At 40.0% G+C, this 20,897-nt stretch overlaps 1 protein-coding gene across 4 annotated transcripts in view; it reads left to right on the forward strand.

The window, feature by feature from the left end:
- The first annotated feature begins 76 nt into the window (after positions 1-76).
- Positions 77-20,897, forward strand: part of CDADC1 (cytidine and dCMP deaminase domain containing 1) — an 84,693-nt gene continuing 63,872 nt past the window's right edge. For 2 of the 4 annotated variants that reach the window (XM_087436078.1, XM_004433664.3), the window contains exons 1-4: positions 78-252; positions 1,007-1,101; positions 9,244-9,318; positions 12,458-12,635. In XM_087436078.1, the coding sequence (XP_087292204.1) occupies positions 171-252; positions 1,007-1,101; positions 9,244-9,318; positions 12,458-12,635 (430 nt within the window). In that variant the 5' untranslated portion in view covers positions 78-170. Of the gene's footprint in view, positions 253-1,006; positions 1,102-9,243; positions 9,319-9,980; positions 10,032-12,457; positions 12,636-20,897 lie in introns of those variants that run through there. The other 2 variants (XM_087436077.1, XM_087436079.1) reach the window with 2 other exon arrangements.

Below are 20,897 nucleotides of genomic sequence, written 5' to 3' on the forward strand. Positions count from 1 at the left end.
ACGTCACACAAGGCGCCCCGAAGTGGCGACTGGGCTCGTACGTCAGTTGGCTGCGCCGAGTTGGCAGCTGCCCTACAGTCGGTGGGAGGAGGCGAGAAGGGGAGGTGCTGGGGCCAAGATCATGCCTTACAGCGAGGGTTTTCTGGGCAGCAGAGGCCGCTGGGGTTGGGATGAAAGAAGCAGAGCAGATGCAAAATCTGGAGAGCGCGGGGGCCAGGCGGTCAGTGAGCACCCAGACTGGCAGCATGACCGGTGAGTGCCCCGCAGCCTGCTCCCGCCACTGCAGCCTTTCGCTCTGCCCTGTGCGTCGCCCGCCGTTTGACTCCGGGTTCCCTGCCTGCCCCTCTTCGCCGGCGCTTCTGCTCCTGGGTGTCTCATCCCCGCCCTGGGCGCGTCCCCGCCTCCGTCACTGGGACCCCCTCGACCCGGCTGCATCGGCTTTTGAAGTCGCTTTCACTGCCCCCCTTTACTTTTCCTCTCAAGAGCTAGATCTGGGATCGACGGGGATCGGGGATCGACGAGCCTGAAAATTTCTCAAACCGTGTTTTTGCCTTGATTTCAAAATTAACCGCACGCTAGGATTTCCTGTATTTCAACTGCTTTACACTCAAAGGTCACCGCAGTTTTAGTATGTGTTGTAACCACTGCCTTTGTGGCAACGCCTCATCACAGTCCAAAGAAAGGCTTGCTCCACGATGACATAAGATGCAAGGACTTTTCATAACTTCCTTTGGATTGTTCCCATAGTTACGTATATCAGTTGTACTGTTTTTTTCTGCCAGATGAAAGAGCGCCCAACTTGGGAAAGTGCCAGAGGGGGTCGCCCGCAAGGAGGTTGAAACCAGTCTCCTGCTAAGAAAGCGCTTAGATTCTCTTGCCCTTTAATCCTTTTTCTCTGCCTCCTGCTAAAACAGCTGAGCTAAGTCTGCAGTACTCAAGTGGCATTGAGTTTAGTTCTTATTTTCATCATTAGTAAAATTTTAAAGTGTTTGCCCTTTCTTTTTAGGTCAAACACCAAGACTTTCTAAAGTCAACCTTTTCACTCTGCTCAGTCTCTGGATGGAGCTGTTTCCAGCAGAAGACCAAAGACAAAAATCTCAGGTATAATGTGATTCCTTAGATAGTTTTTCCTGTTAGAAAAGCAATGGTCTAAAATTTGATTTTATTGCCCCAGTTTCTATCATGCTTAAAAACAAACTTAACAAGCCTTAAAATTTTCAAACTACCTTTATGGTTTAGTGTGATACTTGTAATTCATAGCTTTAATATCTCCTCTTTCCAGTTCAAAAATAGAATAGTTACCCTCTCAGACTGTGCCATGTTTATCAGATATTAATGGTACTTACATGTTGTTTATGTTTGGCCAATTAGATTATTGTCTATATCACATAATTTATAGCTCAGTTGTATACTGTTGGTATTTTATCTGAGTGGCTTTTCCCTCTCCCAGCAAACTAAATTGATTGAAGGTAGAGACCATGTCGTATTTTACTTGGTATAGCTATTAGCATCTACTATTAGAATAGGTAAGCTCTAGGTGTTAATTGATTTTGTTCTGTGTAAGTAGTCTCTTTTTTGAATCTCAAAAGAGATGATCAAAACAGATTAGGAATGTGTAGTAAGAATAATCATAAAAGTGTATTGGAAGTGTGTACATTCTGCATCTTTTTTTCTCCTACTCTTGGGGCAGCAAGGTGCTACATTCTCATTATTTTCCATCATGCTTGGAGTTAGGTTTCCTCCATGCATGGCGTTAGGTTCCCACCATTTTGGTTTAGTAGATGTGGAAGTTTAGAGTGTTGTCATTAATTTTTAGGGGGCCAACGTCGTATTATGGAAAATAGTATTAGGTTAAGTTAAGCATTTAAGATGGTTTTGAAAACAGAAGAAAAAGAGGGAAAAATTACCCATGGCTTCTCACCATTCTAACAACATCAGTTTTTTTTTTCTTTTTTGGTGAGGAAGATTGGCCCTAAGCTAACATCTGTTGCCAATATTCCTCGTTTTTTGCTTGAGGAAGACAGTCCCTGAGCTAACATCTGTGCCAGTCTTCCTCTATTTTGTACATGAGATGCCGCCACAGCATGGCTTGACGAGCGGCATGTACGTCCACGCCCGGGATCTGAACCCGTGAACCCCGGGCCACTGAAGCGGGGCACTCAAACTTAACCACTACAGCACTGGGCCGGCCCCTAACAATATCGCTTTTAACATTTTGCTACTTTCCTTCAATCTTTTTTTAAGCACAAGGTTGTTGTGTTTTTTTCCCTCTTACAAAATAGTAATTATATTCTGCATATGCTTATTGAAGTTTCCAACTTTCTGATAATGTTGCTGGGAGGTTGCTTTAGGTTTTCCACAGAAAGACTTTTTGTAAATCCTTAAATTCCCACAGTATTCTTATGAGGTCATTCATAACTATCCTTTTTTTCTTTTCCATTTTTGATGCCTTCTTTACTGTGGATGAGGTTGTGTGTATGGTACTGGAGATACAAAGAAAAGATGTAGTCCTTAAGTTTCTATTGGGGATGAAAAACTAGACATTTAAACAATTAAGATACAATTAGATGGTAGAGGCAAGTATAAAGTATAAGCAGAGGTACTACCAAGACTGAAAACTAAGAGCTAGGCTCTACGTGGGGAAGTGTGGGAAGGAATGATTCACAGGGGAGGCTGCTTTTGCACTGAGATATGAAGAATAAGTAGGTATTTGTCAAGCCAAGGGACTCCATATGGAAAATCTTGGAGGAGTGAGAGAACTTGTGGTCCTCATGTTGGAGGGTGAAGTTGGGTGGAAGGAAGAAACTGACGATGAGCTTGGAAAGGTATACAGAAATCAGATCATAAAAAACGCTGTATGCCTTGCAAGGGAGTTTAGAATTTATCTTCTAAGTATTGAGATTGCATTGAAGAATTTTAACAGGGAATTAGGGAATTCATTTTTTTGTAATTAAGACAATTTTTTTAGAGCATTTTTAGGTTCACAGCAAAATTGAGGGAAAAGTACACAGATTTCCTGTATACCCCCTGCCCCCACACCTGAATAGCCTCCCCCATTATCCACATCCCCCCAGAGTGGTACATTTGTTGCAATTGATGAACCTATATTGACACATCATGATCACCCAAAGTCTCTGGTTTACATTATGCATAGTTCATTCTTGGTGTTGTACATTTTGTGGGTTTGGACAAATGTATAATGACATGTATCCATCATTATTGTATCATACAGAGTGTTTTCGTTGCCCTAAAAATTCTCTGTGCTCCACTTATTCTTCCCTCTCCCACCCTTGGCAACCAGTGATTTTTTTTTTTTTTTTTACTGTCCTTGTAGTTTTGCCTTTCCCAGAACGTCATATAGTTGGAATCATACAATATGTAGCCTTTTCAGATTGGCTTCTTTCACTTAGCAATATGCATTTAAGGTTTCTCCATGTCCTTTTATGGCTTGATGGCTCATTTCTTTTTAGAGCTAAATAAGATTTCATTGTCTGGATGTACCACAATTTATCCATTCACCTACTGAAGGACATGTTGGTTGCTTCCAAGTTATGGCAATTATGAATGAAGCTGCTGTAAACATCTGTGTGCAGGTTTTTGTGTGGACATAAGTTTTTAACTCCTTTGGGTAAATACCAAGGAATGTAATTGCTGGATTGTATGTAAGGGTATGTTTAGTTTTGTAAGAAACTGCCAAACCGTCTTCCAAAGCGACTGTACCATTTTGCATCCCCACCAGCAATGAATGAGACTTCCTCTTGCTCCACATCCTCGCCAGCACTTGGTGTCAGTGTTCTGGATTTTGGCCATTCTAATAGGTGTGTAATGATATCTCATTGTTTTAAATTTTAAATTTTAATTTTATTTATTTATTTATTTTTCCCCCAAAGCCCCAGTAGATAGTTGTATGTCATAGTTGCACATCCTTCTAGTTGCTGTATGTGGGACGCGGCCTCAGCATGGCCAGAGAAGCGGTGCGTCGGGGCGAGCCCGGGATCCGAACCCGGGCTGCCAGCATCGGAGCGCACGCATTTAACCGCTAAGCCACGGGGCCGGCCCTATCTCATTGTTTTAATTTGCATTTCCCTGATGACATATGATGTGGAGCATCCTTTCATATGCTTATTTGCCATCTGTATATGTTCTTTGGTGAGGTGTCTCTTAAGGTCTTTGGTGCATATTTTAGTCAGGTTGTTTGTTTTCTTAGTGTTGAGTTTTAAAAGTTCTTTGTATATTTTGGATAACAGTCTTTTTATTACATGTGTCTTTTGCAAATATTTTCTCCTGGTCTGTGGCTTGTCTTCTCATTCTCTTGACACTGTTTTTCACAGAGCAGTTTTTAATTTTAATGAAGTCCAGCTTATCATTTATTTCCTTCATGGATTATGCCTTTGGTGTTGTATCTAAAAAGTCATCACCATACCCAAGGTCATCTAGGTTTACTCTTTTGTTATCTTCCAGGAGTTTTATAGTTTTGCATTTTACGTTTAGGTCTCTGATCCATTTTGAGTTAATTTTTGTGAAGGGTATAAGGTCTGTGTATACATAAGAAATTCACTTTTCATGATAAAGTGCTATCTTTTGGAGTAGTTTTCTCCAATTCCTATGTGAAATATTTTACAAATAGTAAAACATTATTAAAAATGTTATTCATTTTTATTCCCTGTTTCTCAACCACTACCCAACCCCCACCCTGGCTCCACACATTATTAATGGCTTTGAGAAGGCTCTTCATTTCCTTCATGGTTTTGAAGTCCTTTATTCTTTCTGCTTGTTAATAATAGCTTAGTATTATTTTTATGAAAGAAGATTTTCAAGCTGTTGGGGTTTTTTGTTTTGTTTTGTTTTGCAGATAAAATTTGTCTTGAAGAGACAGATTAGAAGCAGAGGTTTAGAGATTTAGGACTTTTTAAAAGCGCATTTAAAAAGCTGATCTTGTTAGAGATTGAGTACTAATTTTGAAGCAGCTTTTTAAATGTCAAGATTTTATCTCATTTTAATTCTTATATCAATCTTATATATAAGGATATATATATTTATAATACATCCTGTGCTGAAATTAAGTTCTTTTTTGACAGACAGGCACATTAAATTAAATAAATAATTCTAGTACTAATTGCACATTGATGTTCATAGAGTAGAGTAAGATCTTTTTTCCTTTAAGAGAAGAAAAATGTTCTTGAAGCTAAAGTAATAAGTTTGTTTCACTTAAATTCTTTATTCTGGGCCGGCCCCGTGGCTTGGCGGTCAAGTGCTTGTGCTCCGCTGCTGGCGGCCCGGGTTCGATCCCGGGCGTGCACCAACGCACCGCTTCTCCGGCCATGCTGAGGCCGCGTCCCACATACAGCAACTAGAAGGATGTGCAGCTATGACATACAACTATCTACTGGGGCTTTGGGGGAAAAAATAAATAAATAAAATTATAAAAAAAAAAAAAAATTCTTTATTCTGCTTTTGCTATGCAAAGTCAGTTGCAGAAACTCTAAGATGCGATTTGATGTGTAATTGTATTGGGAACATTGCTTTTGACACTTTACCAACCTTTCGTCTTTTTTTTTTTTTTTTTTTAAAGATTTTATTATTTATTTTATTTTTCCCCCCAAAGCCCCAGTGGATAGTTGTATGCCGTAGCCGCACATCCTTCTAGTTGCTGTATGCGGGACTCGGCCTCAGGATGAACGGAGAAGTGGTGCCTCGATGCGCACCCGGGATCCGAACCCGGGCCACCAGCATCGCAGCGCGCGCACTTAACCACCAAGCCACAGGGCCGGCCCTCGACTTTTTAAAAATAAAATATTTGTACGTGTTACCAAAGTAATATATGTTTATTATTTATAAAATGAACAGAAAGAAAAAAAATTCCTCATAATTCCACCACCTGGAGGCTGCTGACATTTCTGTGCTGTTTTTCAATCTTTTTTCTGTATTTCCTTTACTCATTTGAGATCATTTAATTCTGGATCTCACCTTTTTCACTTAACATAGGAAAATACTTGTACTGTAATACTATTATAAACATTGGGGCACCAACTTAGTCTAATGGTTTAAAAGTAGCCAGTGGTTTTTGTAGTTCGCCTTGCCTAGGTTCAAATCCTGGCTCCACCTCTTACTAGTTATGAAACCTTGGGGAAGTTACTTTGCCTGTCAACTTCCTCATCTGTAAAATGGAATATTACTAGTACATATGACATGGGGCTTTTATGACAAATGAATGAGTAATATTTGTAAAGCTCTTAGATAGTACCTGGCACATACTATGTACTATATGTGTTTGTGATTATCATTTTAATGACTGCATAACAGTCCATTGTATCAGTGTACCGTGTCTATACCCCTATTATTGAAATTTACATTTTAAATTCCAATATTGTCCGAATTTTTAAATTGTCTGTAATTTTTACCAGCCTTAGTGTATTATTAACTTAAAACCACTTCTAAGTATAACTGATATCTGAGTTTTCTATGTTGTCAAATATTTACAATGTATGGGTGCTCCTTGAGGTTTGTTCAGCAAGATATACATTGAGTATAAAGAGTAAGAATTTGTAAGAATCCAGTCTAAAACTAGATAAATGAGTGGGAGAAAAAGCAATTGTTCATGAGACTTCTGGGAAAAAAACAATTAATTAAAAGTTTTAGAATAGAAATCAAGTACTATTGAAAATGGCTGTCATTTAAAAGTAGTTCTCTCTCCTACTTGTTCATAGTTTTTAATTTTAGTTAAGTAAGACTTATCTAAATTGCCTGAATGTTACTTTAGTATAAGAGTTAGAATAACTGCATTGTTCCCTCATATTTCTCTACACATCACATATTGTCCCTCTCTCCCAAATCTTCCCATTGTGTCCTCGGGTACCTTATTTTCATGCTAAAAGACCTCGCTACTTTTCCAGAACAGAAGCAATGTAGCATAATGGTGAAGATAGTGGATTTGGGGCTCAGATCCTTGCTTACCCATTTATTAGGTGTGTGACCATGGTCGAGTTATTTAATCTCTTTCAGCTATGACTTCTTCATTTGTAAAATGGGAGTAACAGTAGCTACTTTGTAAAATTGCGTGGATTAACTGAGGTAGTTTTAGGACCTGGTACATAGTAAACAGTCAGTGATGTTAGGTACTGTTGTTATTATCACCATCACCACTACTATCATCCACACCCCCATCATTTTACTACCAACATCACCACTTCCTCTATTTCCTGTTCTGCTTGAACAGAAACCTCGTTCCCAGGGCCTGGCTTTTCTTGTAAACTTCTTAGAAGTTACTCCTTTTCTAGCATCCAGCATTTGTTTCATAAGACTGAGAGGTCAAATATTCACCAAGTTTGCCGTTCCCACTTTCACAATTTCTCCTATTTATTACACATCCCACCTACTTTGGGGCTCACAGAAGTCTGGTATATCACCCTGTCTTAATTATCTACTCACTTCATAGTCACTTTCTTGTGTTCATAAATCATTATCTCTGTAAGGGCTGCATCCTGAGCAACTAGGTTTATGGCTGGCACATAGCAAGGGCTCAATAAATGTTTGTTGAATTAATAAATGAAGAATAAATCTCTTATGAAAATAAATAAATGAATGAAGGAGTTGCACCCCTGGCTCAAAACTTTCTACTTCAAGTTTTACTTTTAAAGGAGACTTATGGACATCTGTGTACTGACGTCCTATTGCTGCTGTAACAAATTACCACAAAGCTGGTGGCCTAAAACAACACAAATTTGTTATCTTATAGTTCTTGAGGTTAGAAGTCTGAAATGGGTCTCACAGGGCTAAAATCAAAGTGTCAGCAGGTCTTTGTTCCTTCTGGAGGCTCTAGAGGAGAATCTGTTCCCTTGTCTTTTCCAGTTTCTAGAGGCTGGAAGTGTGGGCAATTCCTTGGCTCGTAAACCCCTTCCTCCATCTTCAAAGCCAGCAGTGGTGGACCAGGTCTTTCTCATGTTGCATCACAGTGGCACTGACTCTCCTGCCTCCCTCTATCACACGAGAACACTTGTGATTACATCGGCCCACCCAGATAATCCAGGACGATCTCTCTGTCTCAAGGTTGATGATTAGCAGGCTGAATTCCGTCTGCAACCTTGCCATGTAGCATAATATAACATAGTTGTAGGCTCCAGGGATTAGGACAGGGAGGTCTTTGGGGGACCGTTATTCTGCTTGCCACAATCCTTATTTCATACTTTTGCTACGTAGTTCCTTATCTTCCCAATGCCAGTTAGTTTACCTCTTTTCCCCTTTAGTCCTTCTTAGCCATGGCCACACTCTGGACTTTTCCATTGCTCAAAACTGCCCTAACTCTGGGATCTTTTTTTTTTCTTTTTTTTTTTTTATTTATTTATTTTTTTCCCCCAAAGCCCCAGTAGATAGTTGTATGTCATAGTTGCACATCCTTCCAGTTGCTGTATGTGGGACGTGGCTTCAGCATGGCCGGAGAAGCGATACGTCGGTGCGCGCCCGGGATCCAAACCCCGGGCCGCCAGCAGCGGAGTGCATGCACTTAACCGCCAAGCCACAGGGCTGGCCCTGGAATCTTAAACTACAGAATTTTATTTTCTGGCCACAATTTCCAGTCCTTCTGTATTTTGGAGAAGTATGCAAGGGCCCGATCCTAAAGGTCTTATTTGCTAGGTTAAGTAGTCTGAACTTGAACCTGAATGAAGCGGGAAGTCAATGCAGAGGGCCAGCCCCTCTGGCCTAGTGCTTAAAAGTTCAGCACGCTCCGCTTTGGCGGCCCAGGCTCGATTCCTGGGTGCAGAACCACACCACTTGTCTGTTAGTGGCCATGCTGTGGCGGCAGCTCACATTAAAAAAAAAAAAAAAAAAAAAAGAAGAGGCTGGCCCCATGGTGTAGCGGTTAACTGCACGCACTCCGCTGCTGGCAGCCCGGGTTTGGATCGCGGGCGCGCACAGACGCACCACTTGTCAACCCATGCTGTGGCAGCGTCCCATATAAAGTAGAGGAAGATGGGCACAGATGTTAGCCCAGGGCCAATCTTCCTCAGCAAAAAGAGGAGGATTGGCATGGATGTTAGCTCAGGGCTGATCTTCCTCACAAAAAAAAAAAAAAGAGGAAGATTGGTGACAGATGTTAGCTCAGGGTGAATATTCCTCAGCAAAAAAAAAAAAAAAAAAAAAAGAATGATCCAAAGCCAAGGAAACCAGCCTTTAAATAGGAAATATTGAATTAATCATATGTCCTATGTACTAATCTTTTGTTTCCGTTAATCTGCTTTTCATTAGGAAAAGGAAGAGGGAAAGCATGGACCTGTAGGAGATAATGAAGAGATGGCCAGAGTATCTACTGACAAAAAACTGGTGAATTTTTACAATTTTTTAAAAAGACATATATGCTCATAATAACAAAGCAGAAGGAATGGTATAAAGTAGAATAAAAGTCCCTGTTATCCACAGGTCCCCTCTTCCCACTTACAAGGGAGTTTCTTATATACTCTTCTAAAAATTATCTGTGCATTTACGAGACTATTCATGTCTCTCTAAAAAAAAAAAAAAGAACAGACGAGATTATTCTATAATATGCTCCTACATCTTGCTTTTTTAAAATTTTCAAATTTAACTCTTGACACCTTCCCACATTAGTTCGTATAGATGTGTTGAGAAACACACTTCTGTGGTTCTCTTGAACTCCAACACACCTTGCTGGTTTAAAGAATGCGAGGGCCTAACTGTTCTTTACCTAGGCCATTTCTCAGAGTTTGTGTTTGCAGCAAGCAACCTTGAGGGTTGAGGTAACGTCTCCCTCTGAGACAAAGCAGGTTTGCTTACTGTTTGCGATAAAGCAACAGAATCACCAAGCTCAGTGTTTCTCTCCCGTAACACAACCCACTTCACGTCCAGAAATCCATGTGGGCCCATCTGCATGAACCCCAGGGGATTTGTAGGCAAAGGAACCATCGCAAACGTGATGCTCATACTGCCTGCTGTGCTGTGAATGATCAAGTCCTTTGTTTCTGACCTAGGAGTTTCATGTCTTCTGCCAGTGTCTATGAAAAGGCTAACTTAACTAGCTTGTAAGTAGGTTAAAATCAAAGCCCAGACTTGACAAGATGAACCATGTTCTTTTTAATTTTGCATAGTATTTTCTTATTATTTTAATGTTTTGAATTTTCCAGAGATTCTGATTCATTGGGTGTGGAAGACAAAACATGTATCTTTTGATAAAAGTTATCTTGATGATTCTGATATAATTCCTGTACATTTCCTGGTTAGTTCTGAGAGTGAGTTTCTAAAATGCCCAACAAGAATATAAAAATAATTTGTCTCAGAATATTTAGATGTTTTTAATTATAAGAAAGGCAAAGGGAAAAAAGTAGTCAATCACCGTTTAAGTAAATATACTAGTTCATATACAAAACAGACTGTTCTCTTTTGCCTATCTGTGACTAGGATTACATAGGCTACTTGCCAGGATGTTAGTGAAGGGAAGCAAAATCAGGCTCCAGAGCAGTGATTCACTGAAAAGATTCCGTCTCTGGGAGTTGTAGTAAGGGGAAGTGCTGAAATGGAATGCAACTTAGGCTTTTATTGGCTTTGTTTTGTTTTAAGTTTGGGATGGAAAAATCCTTGTCTCAAACTTCATATTTTGGCCTTCGCTAAAAACAAAGTGAAAAAAAAAGATGTTTTCTGAGGTGAAAAGGACTCTAGACAAAAAGTGATAAACTTGGCCTAAAAGATTGTTCTAATAAAAAATAAATTGATGAGTATGCTTCTCATTTATTAGGAACAATTTTTTAAAAAGTCTTTTGTGGTCAAATTTTCTGGCTTTATTTCTGTCTGCTTAACTATTTAGAAAATCTAAAGCTGATATCATTGAATTGCAGCCATTTTCATTGGTCACAGTTTATTCAGTTTAATAAAGTGAGCTTTAGTGTGCTAAGATCTTTTGACAAGGCCTCATCAGTTCTTTTCTAAAGTGATAATTTCTTTTTAAAAAACTTGCTGGAAGTATTCAGAAGTAGATACTAACATATACTTTGTATTTGAGGAACCTAAAACTCTAAGAAATTTGGGGGTGGGGAGGGGCAAAGGTTCACAAATTCAAGGTAAATTTAAAGCTTTTTTTAAAAGCCAATATAGGTAGATCTTTCATATTTTAGATATATTTTTGGGTATATATTTTGTAAAGGAAAGAGTTTTGTATTCCTTTTAAATGTTCTTAATGTTTAGGAGATGCTTGGTTAACTCAGAAAGGGAATTCTATAAAATCTCCTCTATTCCTTCTTTTTAAGCATTTCACAAAATATCATTATCCATAGTTTCAAACATTTATACTCATAACTGAAACTGAATCTTGACTATTTTAGTGAATATAGCTTTGGTCTGATCTTTACAGTGATTTCAAATATGTTCTTTTGGGGATAACTGTAGAGTAAAATCCCTTTGAAAGGGCATAGGGGATAATGGATACCCTGTTCTCAGCCGGAGTGCCCCTCGTATTCTAACAATCCCTTAGGAGCCCAAGGATCAGGTTTACATTCCTTACTTCAGAGTCTTTGGCTGTGAAAACAGCGTAGACTATTTTGTGCCTTGTGTAGAACTGACTTTTACCTCAGTCTGTTTTATCTGATATTGCTACACTAACTTTTTTGATTAGTATCTGTAAAAGTTAGGGCGCTTTAGGTTTGAAGTAGCAACTCCAGCCAGTGCCCAGCCTCCAGGGCTTAAAGCAGTCGGCCAGTCCCCTCCTGTGGGTGGGATACTGCTGAGGTGGCTCCAGCTTACTGCTCCTGCTTTGAGTTCTCTTTTCGTTTCTAACTCCTGAGGGTATGTCTTCCTTTCTTTTGAGCTTGAATATGCATTTTAAAACATTTTTTTATTATAAATAATCTGTATATTTGTAGGAGATGGGACCTAACCACATTAGTCTAGATTGTCGTGCTAAAAATTGGTAGAGCCAGTTGTTAGCAAGAGGTTGAGAATTATCTTTATTTTAGTCAATATTTAAAATATTTTAAAATTTAAGATGACCTCTGCTTTAGTTCTGCTTTTACCATCTGTGGGTCTTTCAGAATGTCATGTAAACCCTCTGGGCTTTACTTATCCTTGTGTAAAATCACAGTTTTCCATATTTTTTCTTATTACCATCTAGAAGCTTAATACAAAATAGATGCTATAAGAAACAAGTCAAGTCATCTTGGTTCTTGCCCTTTACTAGGTTAACTAAGTTAAAATGTATTCATTTTTCACTAGGACAAATTAATGATAATTAAATGCTTAATTGTTTGGTTAAGAAAGTCTGGATTTAGAAGATTTCTGGTATAAAGTCAACATTAAACTTACAGAAATTTTTTTGGACCTGAGAAATGTGCTTTTGTTCAAACTGTGTTCAGATAAAGAATTAAACAAAACTTTTATTTTATTAATACATCAAATATAATTCATGATATGATCATTAGATGTTATAACTAATAAATTATTATTTTGTATCTTAATATAGGTGAAGAAAACTGGTCTTGTGGTGGTGAAAAACATGAAAATTGTTGGTCTCCACTGTTCTAGTGAAGATTTACATGCTGGGAAAATTGCTCTTATAAAACATGGGTCAAGGCTGAAAAACTGTGATCTGTATTTTTCCAGAAAACCATGTTCTGCTTGTTTGAAAATGATTGTAAATGGTAAGTGCAGATAAGGCTTTGTTGGGGATTAGTAGCATTTATCTGAGAACAACCAGTGGGAACAAATTGCTTAAATACCAAAGAGATAATTTAGAAATATAAATATATATCTGAAGACAGTTTGATACACTGTAAGAAGAGTCAGAAAACATTGATTCCAGTCTCAGCTCTGTCACTAACTAGTGATCCTCAGTGTATTAGTGGACCAGTGCTAGCTGCTATAACAGCTAAACACCAAAATTTCAGTGGCTTGGTATACTAGACATTTATCACCCATGTGATAGTACAATGTAGGTGTTGCTGAACAGCAGACATCTTGTTGATTCATGGGCCTAGGCATCTTCTGTCTTATTGCTACTGTCATCCCCTAGGGCCTTGAGTCCTCTGCATCCAGAGGCTGACTGAGAAAGAGAGTGGAGAAGGCATACCTGCTTCTTAAAAACCCTGGCCTGGGGGCCGGCCCAGTGGCGTAGTGGTTAAGTTTGCATGCTCTGCTTGGTTTAAAACTAATTTGGCCTGGGGTTCGCAGGTTCGAATCCTGGGCATGGACCAATGCACCACTCGTCAAGCCATGCTGTGGTGACGTCCCACATACAAAAAAAAAATAGAGGAAGATGGTCATGGATGTTAGCTCAGAGCTAATCTTCCTCAGCAAAAAGAGGAAGATTGGCAACAGATGTTAGCTCAGGGCCAATCTTCCTCACCAAAAAAAAAAAAACCCTGGCCTGGAAGTTACATACATCATTTCTCTTCACATCCATTGGTGGAACTGTAGTTCCTGGCTGGGCAGCTATCTCCCAGTGACTACTGTACACTTTGGAAGGAGGTGCACAAATTATCAATGTATAGCTGTCCATCTCTGTCACTCCAGGGTGCTCACTAAACCTCTTTGTGCTTATGATTCTGTTTTGCATCCAGGTGAATATGCAGACCATTCTCCCATTTAAAAAATATTATATATCTTTGTCAATGCAAATAATCCATAATCAATCTATGAATCAAAATTGGGGTGAGTTTATTATGAGCCAGATCTGAGGACTAACATGGGGCCTTCCTTCCCCAAGGAAGGAAGGACACCAAAGAAGTGGGGTATACAGAGTGGTTATATACCGTCTTGGAACAAAAATGCATACATCACATATGATAGGAATGTCCCTTTTACAACAGTCACGCGATTGCTTTGCTGGCACAGCCGATCAGTGAACACAGCAGGTCAGTGGTCACAAGGTGAGCACAGCAGGTTAGTAATTAATCCTTAGTTTAGGGATTTTTAGTTTAGGATTCCTAAAGGAAATGCCAGTATGGGGGAGGTTGCATCCCTATCTTTAGGGGCATCCTTCTTGTCTTGGGGACATAATAAATATTTAAAGTAGACGTACAATGCATGCTCAACAGGCCACATCAGGCCCTTTTGGAAAAACAAGGTCAGGCCAAATTAGTTTTAAACCAAATGGCTTCCTTGTATACTCCAGTATGTCCTGTTGCTTGTCATTTATTTATCGTTTTCCCCCTTTTGATCTATAATCTTTCGATAGAAAGATGAGGGCCAGCCCCGTGGCTTAGTGGTTAGGTGTGTGCGCTCCGCTACTGGCGGCCCGGGTTCGGATCCCGGGCGCACACCCACGCACTGCTTCTCCGGCCATGCTGAGGCTGCGTCCCACATACAGCAACTGGAAGGACGTGCAGCTATGACATACAACTATCTACTGGGGCTTTGGGGAAATAAATAAATAAATAAAATTATAAAAAAAAAAAAGAAAGCATTGATGATCAAAATATTGTCCCTCAGCGCCAGAGTGGTTGTTGCCTGCCCCGGGTCCATTATGTCCCTTGGTGCCAGGCTTTTATCTCATTTATTTGCCCAATTGTCCACATTGGAGGGAAATAGTCAGATATAGTGGACAAGCATAGAGGTATATATATTAACAGAGGAAGCATTTCATAGATTTTTCAACTAATTTTAGGTTGTTGCACAAACATTGTACATTTGCTTTTACATGACTCCTTATGCTCACATTGTTTACGGTTATAGAACGGGTACAGTAACGATGACAATTCAATATTTGAAAAGATCAATTTTAAAAATGAGTTCTTAGACATAGTCTTTATCAGAAAAGGAAATTTGTCCAGAGTTGTAAGATCAATCAACCATCTCCAGTCGCTGAGCAATCGTTACTCTATCTTGCATGCCAGTCTTACAACACTGAGTAAAGAAAAAGTAATTCGTTTGAATATTATGACTAATACAAGAATTCCAAGAAGTAATAGAAATAGGAATTGCAATCTGGATCGAAAAAGGGAACTGGTACCTGAAGGGAGCCAATGAAACAAATCAAGACTGAGTGTAGGATCTCTTAAGACATTCACCTGCTTTTTTATGTGCTTTAGCAGAGATGACACATTGGAAGATTCGTCACCTATAAAAACACAGCGTTCACTTTGAATGATTGTAGACATACCACCTTGGGAAGCAGTTCAAATATCTAAGGCCATTCTATTTTGAAGGACAGCCTTTTTCATTAAAGATATTCTGGTATTTAATAAGGCTGTTCCTTCTTGACTATCATTGAGGGCTTGCTGAGTAAATTTAGTCAGGGGTTCTGTATGTGATAATAGCATCTTCTAGCCCCAAGGAAGGAACAAATATAGCCGCCAAGTGGCCATACAAGTGGAACACTGAATGAGCCCATCTGGCCTTAAGGAGAGGGAGATTGACAACAGGTGTTAGCTCAGGGTGACTCCTTCCCTACATCCGAGGGAAGCTCAGGGTGCAGTGTTTTAGCCATCCAGGCAGTAGCCAAGGCCAGAGGTTTGTTCCACATAACCACTGAGTTCCATTAGAAGCCAGCCGATAAATGCCTGGCCTTCAAGAACAGCCTGTTCCAAATCAGTCACTTTCTTCAAGTATGACAGTATTCTGAAAACCTTAAATGAAACAATTATAAAACAGGTATATAGTTTAAGCATTACACAGGTTTAAATAAGGACATATAAGGTTGGGAATACAGGCCAGGTCTGGAGTCTTGGGAGAGCTGTCTACAACAGATGCTGTCTTCTCATCCTGGTTTGGAGATATTTGCATTGGTCAGTTGAAATCGGGTATCAGAAATAGGAACTGAAACACACTCAGGTGGAGAAACCTTTTTTTCTTTCTTTTTTTTTTCTAATATTTGTGGAGAAGACACTCAAGATGCTAGAATTTGGGCAAGGGTGTTCTTATGGCTGTTTTCCTTGCCCTTTTCCCTTTTTTTCCTTTCAGTCCTAGGAATTAGTAACGGGCTAGATAACCGTTCCCTGAGAGGTGAGGTGATAATCCCTTCTGAGATAAAGGAACTGGGTGGAATCTGAGCTGCCTCTGGAGCTGCTTTTCCAGTCTGACAAGGATTTTTTTTTTAAGGATAGTTGGTCTTGATTGTTCAGAAATTTTTGTTGTAACTTAAATCACATTATAGGTTGATCTGCCTGTCCAACTACATCATCCCTAATTTGCTTCTTTCCCTCCGGGTGCTTAGTTTTATTTTAACTTAGGGAAGAAGGCCTGGAAAGAAAATTCCTATCAGGCTCTGAATATCAGCTCCCAGTTTGGCCGAATTTCTCATTGTAAGTTGCTAAATTCTTTTAAATACCCTGTCAGGTTTCAGCCGGGACCAACAGTAACTACCTGGCAGTACTGAACAGTTCCAGTAATCTTTAGCCTAGCTGTCTCCCAGAAATTTCTCAGAGTCTCATTAACTCTGGGAGTAGATTACGGGGGTGTCTGTAAAGCCATGGCCTAATATATTTTCCTTTAGATACCTTTTATAAGTTAATTTTTATTAGCTTTTTGCAACAAAAGACTTTCAATAAGTTTATTTTGGGATTTTGAAGTCTTTGCTTTTAAATGCACTTCTTAAATGATCTTATCTAATCGGAGTGTCCCTTCTGTCGGCCAGTGTAATTCCCCTGAGGCTGGCAGCAGTTGGCTAGGACCCTTAGCTGTGAACGGAGTGCAACCCACATTTCTGTCTGACCATCTCTGACTGCAGAAGGGGTGTAACCGCATTTTTGTCTGACCGTATTTTGGGACCTCCAACCTGATGATTATTAAGCCAAGCCCCAGGACATGAAACAAGTTTGGTAGATTTTTTTTTTTTTTGCTGTTCTTTGTAAATATTTGCAGCTTCCGGAACCTTTAGTTTGAGCAATTATGCCGGAAGGTGGCGAGCTCAGTTCTTTAAAAATTTCTCTATTACCTGGCTCTTAAAAAGGGGCCCCATAGTGGCCACTGTAATTTTAAATTTTCCCAGGTTATCTTGCCAGCCATTTTCAGATTTTGTTAAGCACTTGCAAGTTTCAGCATGAAGCCAGCTGGAGTTCCAGGGGGAGGCTGCCCACTCAGGAACTGATGCCGCTCTTCTTTTAGTTTAGTTTTACTATAAAGTCTGAACAATTTCCAGGGACAGTGTGATGGGTTGGAAATGTGCTGCTTGTGAGTGTTACTTCCTAATGAAAAGTCGTAAACACTCTCTTCCGTGCCTTGGTTTCTCCCGCCAGCAGTCTAAAACTAGCACGGGGGCTTGGAGCACGTGGGCTTGGAGCACGTGGGCAACCAACCCTTGCATGTGCTTCCCTGGACGAGCCTTTAATTAATTAACGTCAACGATAGTGGAGTTCCCTACAAGACTGCTACTTGTCGCAAGGATTGATCCTCTGACATTCCCACGAGGTTCTCAGTCACCTAAGAACACTTTTCGGCTGGGTGGAGCTGGTGTCCCTTCTCTTCAGAGCTGAACAAGTTCAGACTCTCATTTCTCTATCAAGCAGTTTGTTCAGACTTTATAAATGCAAATCTTTTCAATTTAAAGCGAAATTAAAAATGTCAGCCTCGGGGCTGGCCCAGTGGCATAGTGGTTACGTTCATGTGCTCTGCTTTGGCGGCCCAGGGTTTGCAGGTTCAGATCCCAGGCACAGACCAACACACCGCTTGTCAAGCCATGCTGTGGCAACGTCCCATATAAAGTAGAGAAAGGTGGGCATGGATGTTAGCCCAGGACCAATCTTTCTCAGCAAAAAGAGGGGGATTGGCAATGGATGTTAGCTCAGGGCTAATCTTCCTCACAAAAAAAAACAAAAAAAGGTCAGCCTACCCCCTTCACTCCAAAGTTCCTCCTAGGCTCCCCTGGCCTAGGAAATTCCCCCTAGGTTTTTCTTTCTTAGGAAATCCCCCCCTAGGTTCCTCTTACCTAGGGTATGTACCAGTACCCCCTTAAGACACCTAGTCTTAAGGTTTGAAACAACTCATATAATCTCTGGACCATCGACTTAAAGTAAGGAGGTCTGCGTTTCAGGAGAACTCACCAGGGTCACCTGAAGAATGCAGTGATCCCGGAGGGCTCAGTGGGCCCCTGTTGGTACCAAATGCCAGTTTGGTGTAGATTCCAGGTGGTCTCCAGTGGGTGTCTTTGAAATCCTGCCGTGACTACGGCTAGAAATGTTGGCGCAAATAATCCAGAGTCAGTCTATAAATCAAAATTGGGGTGAGTTTATTATGAGCCAGATCTGAGGAGTACAGCCTGGGGCCTTCCTTCCCCAAGGAAGGAAGGGCACCAAAGAAGTGGGGTGTACAGAGTGGTTATATACCGTCTTGGAACAAAAATGCATACATCACATATGATAGGAATGTCCCTTTTACAATAGTCACGCGATTGCTTTGCTGGCACAGCCGATCAGTGAACACAGCAGGTCAGTGGTCACAAGGTGAGCACAGCAGGTTAGTAATTAATCCTTAGTTTAGGGATTTTTAGTTTAGGATTCCTAAAGGAAATGCCAATATGGGGGAGGTTACATCCCTATCTTTAGGGGCATCCTTCTTGTCTTGGGGACATAGTAAATATTTAAAGCAGATGTACAATGCATGCTCAACAGGCCACGTCAGGCCCTTTTGGAAAAACAAGGTCAGGCCGAATTAGTTTTAAATCAAATGCTTCCTCATATACCCCAAGATATCCTATTGCTTGCATAGGATAGGATTCCTTATTCATTTATCATCTTTTACTTAGGCATTGTGGTATTGTGATTTATAATATGAATTACGTATTTGGTCTTCATCCCATTCCTGGCACACAGCAAGTAAAACCCTTGGAATTTCCTGAGTGATAAAGGTGTCTTTTGTTATTCATAACAAGCCCCTTTCAACCACACCTGAGTTTATGTTAATGAGGTGACTTTTGGAAAACCCCTAGGGGTGGGACCTGGTTGCCAGGGGAACAACCTGGTAATTAGAGGGTTGGAACCTTTAGCCTCACCCGCTAGACCTCTGGGGAGGAGAGAGGGGCTGAAGTTTGAGTTCAGTTACCAATGGCCAATAATTTAGTCAATTATATGTATGTAGTGAAGCCTCCTTAAAAACCCAAAAGGATAGGGTTCAGAGAGCTTCTGGAAAAAAAGGTTAGTATAGTTCTTAATCTTTTCCATGAAGGTGTTATTTCAGGGGCCAAAAATAACAAATAATGTAACATGAGCTCAGAGGAGAAATGGTGATCCTTGCAGGTTGGCATGTTAGGAAAGGCTAGGGCTTAAGCTGGATCTTGATGGGTCAGATGTATAGGAGGAGGAACACTTTCCTGGTCAGGGGGGCAGCACGTGGGGTGTCATCAAGTTGTGAGAAGCAAGATTCTGATGGTCAGTGTTTGAAATGCAGAATTATTCTTGGAGAGAATAGTGGCAGATGGATTATAATGATAGGTTGGGCGTTAGTGGAGACCTTTGAAAAACTGTATGGCCTTTGGGCTTTATCTTATGGAACAGAGTTTCTTAACTTGTTTTGAGGAAGAGCTGTTTTTATTTACATCAAAGTCTTAAGAGTAATGATCGTTTTGGTGGTGAAGGCAGTGCCCTTGAGCTACAAGCGGAATGACTTCCAGAAGAGATGGTCATGTGGCTAGAGCCTCCTGGCCTGCAACAAGTGTTTCACGGAAGTAGGTGTCTGTGATAGTTGTTAGATTCTGTAGTCCCTCCCCTGCAGTTACAGATAGAGAAGATAGATATGATAGTGGTGGTGGCATTTTTTCCTTCTTTTTTCAATTAACTAAGTAGATTGAATATTCATTTTATGACTTGTGTTAATTGACCTATAATTCTTATGATAGACAATATAGAGCCATTGAAGATTTTTGAGCAGGACATAAAATGATTAAAATTATTATTATTTTTTTGTTATTGAATTGGAGCATGGAAAGATGAGGTTCAGAACTCAATTAGTAGACTGTTGCGTTAGGCAGAGTATAAGATAGGGTTCAGATGGTGGCATTGATATAGAAAGGAAAGAATGTGAAGAACCAAAACATTTGTTGACTGATCTCTTCTAGAGTCAAGGGAGAAGAATGGATTAAGATAGTTGGGTTTTGTGCTGAGTTGACTATGCTGAAAGCACTCTTAATAGGCTCAGAGCCAAGATTTAGAGAGAAAAATAGGGGAGTGCAACTAACTCACCACTGCTTGATGTCTTTGAGTTAAGATGTTTAAACCTGGCAAGAGAGGTAATGAAGTGTGGAAAATCAGGAAGGACATACAATGGAAATGCTTTGATGTCAGTGTTAGACCCATGTATAAAGAACATTGCTACATTAGATGAGGCTTGTATATTATATCTTGGGAAGGGGCATGGTTTAACCCCATGCTATAGCTGAGTTACTTTAGTTAAAATTACTGTTACCTCAGTTACAAAGCAAACATTTCTAAAGCACAGTGGTTCTCAAAGTGTGGTCTATGAACTCTTGATGGTCCAGGAGGTCAAAACTGTTTTCATAATAATGCTACATTTACACTAATAATACCAAAACAGTGGTGAGTAAAACAACTGTAGCCCTAGTATATATCAAGGCAGTAGTAGTCATTGTCTTCTTCATGGCCATGTACTTGGAGTTAAAAGAAAGAGTTTCATGTAAGAATGTCCTTGATGAAACAGTAAAAGTTATTAATTTTGTTAAATCCCAACCCTTGAGTTCACATCTTTTTAATATTCTATGTGGAAAATAGGAGGTGGACGTAAAGCACTTTTGCTACAAACCTAAGTATGAAGGTTATCTTAAGGAAAACCACTCATGTAATTGAATTACAACTGAATTATCTACTGTTTTTTATGGAACATCATGAACTGACAAACTGTAATTATTTAGATTTGGCTATTTGGCAGACATTTTCTCAAAAATGAATGAAGTGAACCTGTCACTTCCAGGAAAACAACTGACAGTACTTGTTGCCAATGATAAAATTTGAGCCTTC

The sequence above is a fragment of the Ceratotherium simum genome, chromosome 10 (assembly GCF_057802395.1).
Source record: "Ceratotherium simum simum isolate JZ-2026a chromosome 10, ASM5780239v1, whole genome shotgun sequence".
NCBI classification, from domain to species: Eukaryota; Metazoa; Chordata; class Mammalia; order Perissodactyla; family Rhinocerotidae; genus Ceratotherium; species Ceratotherium simum.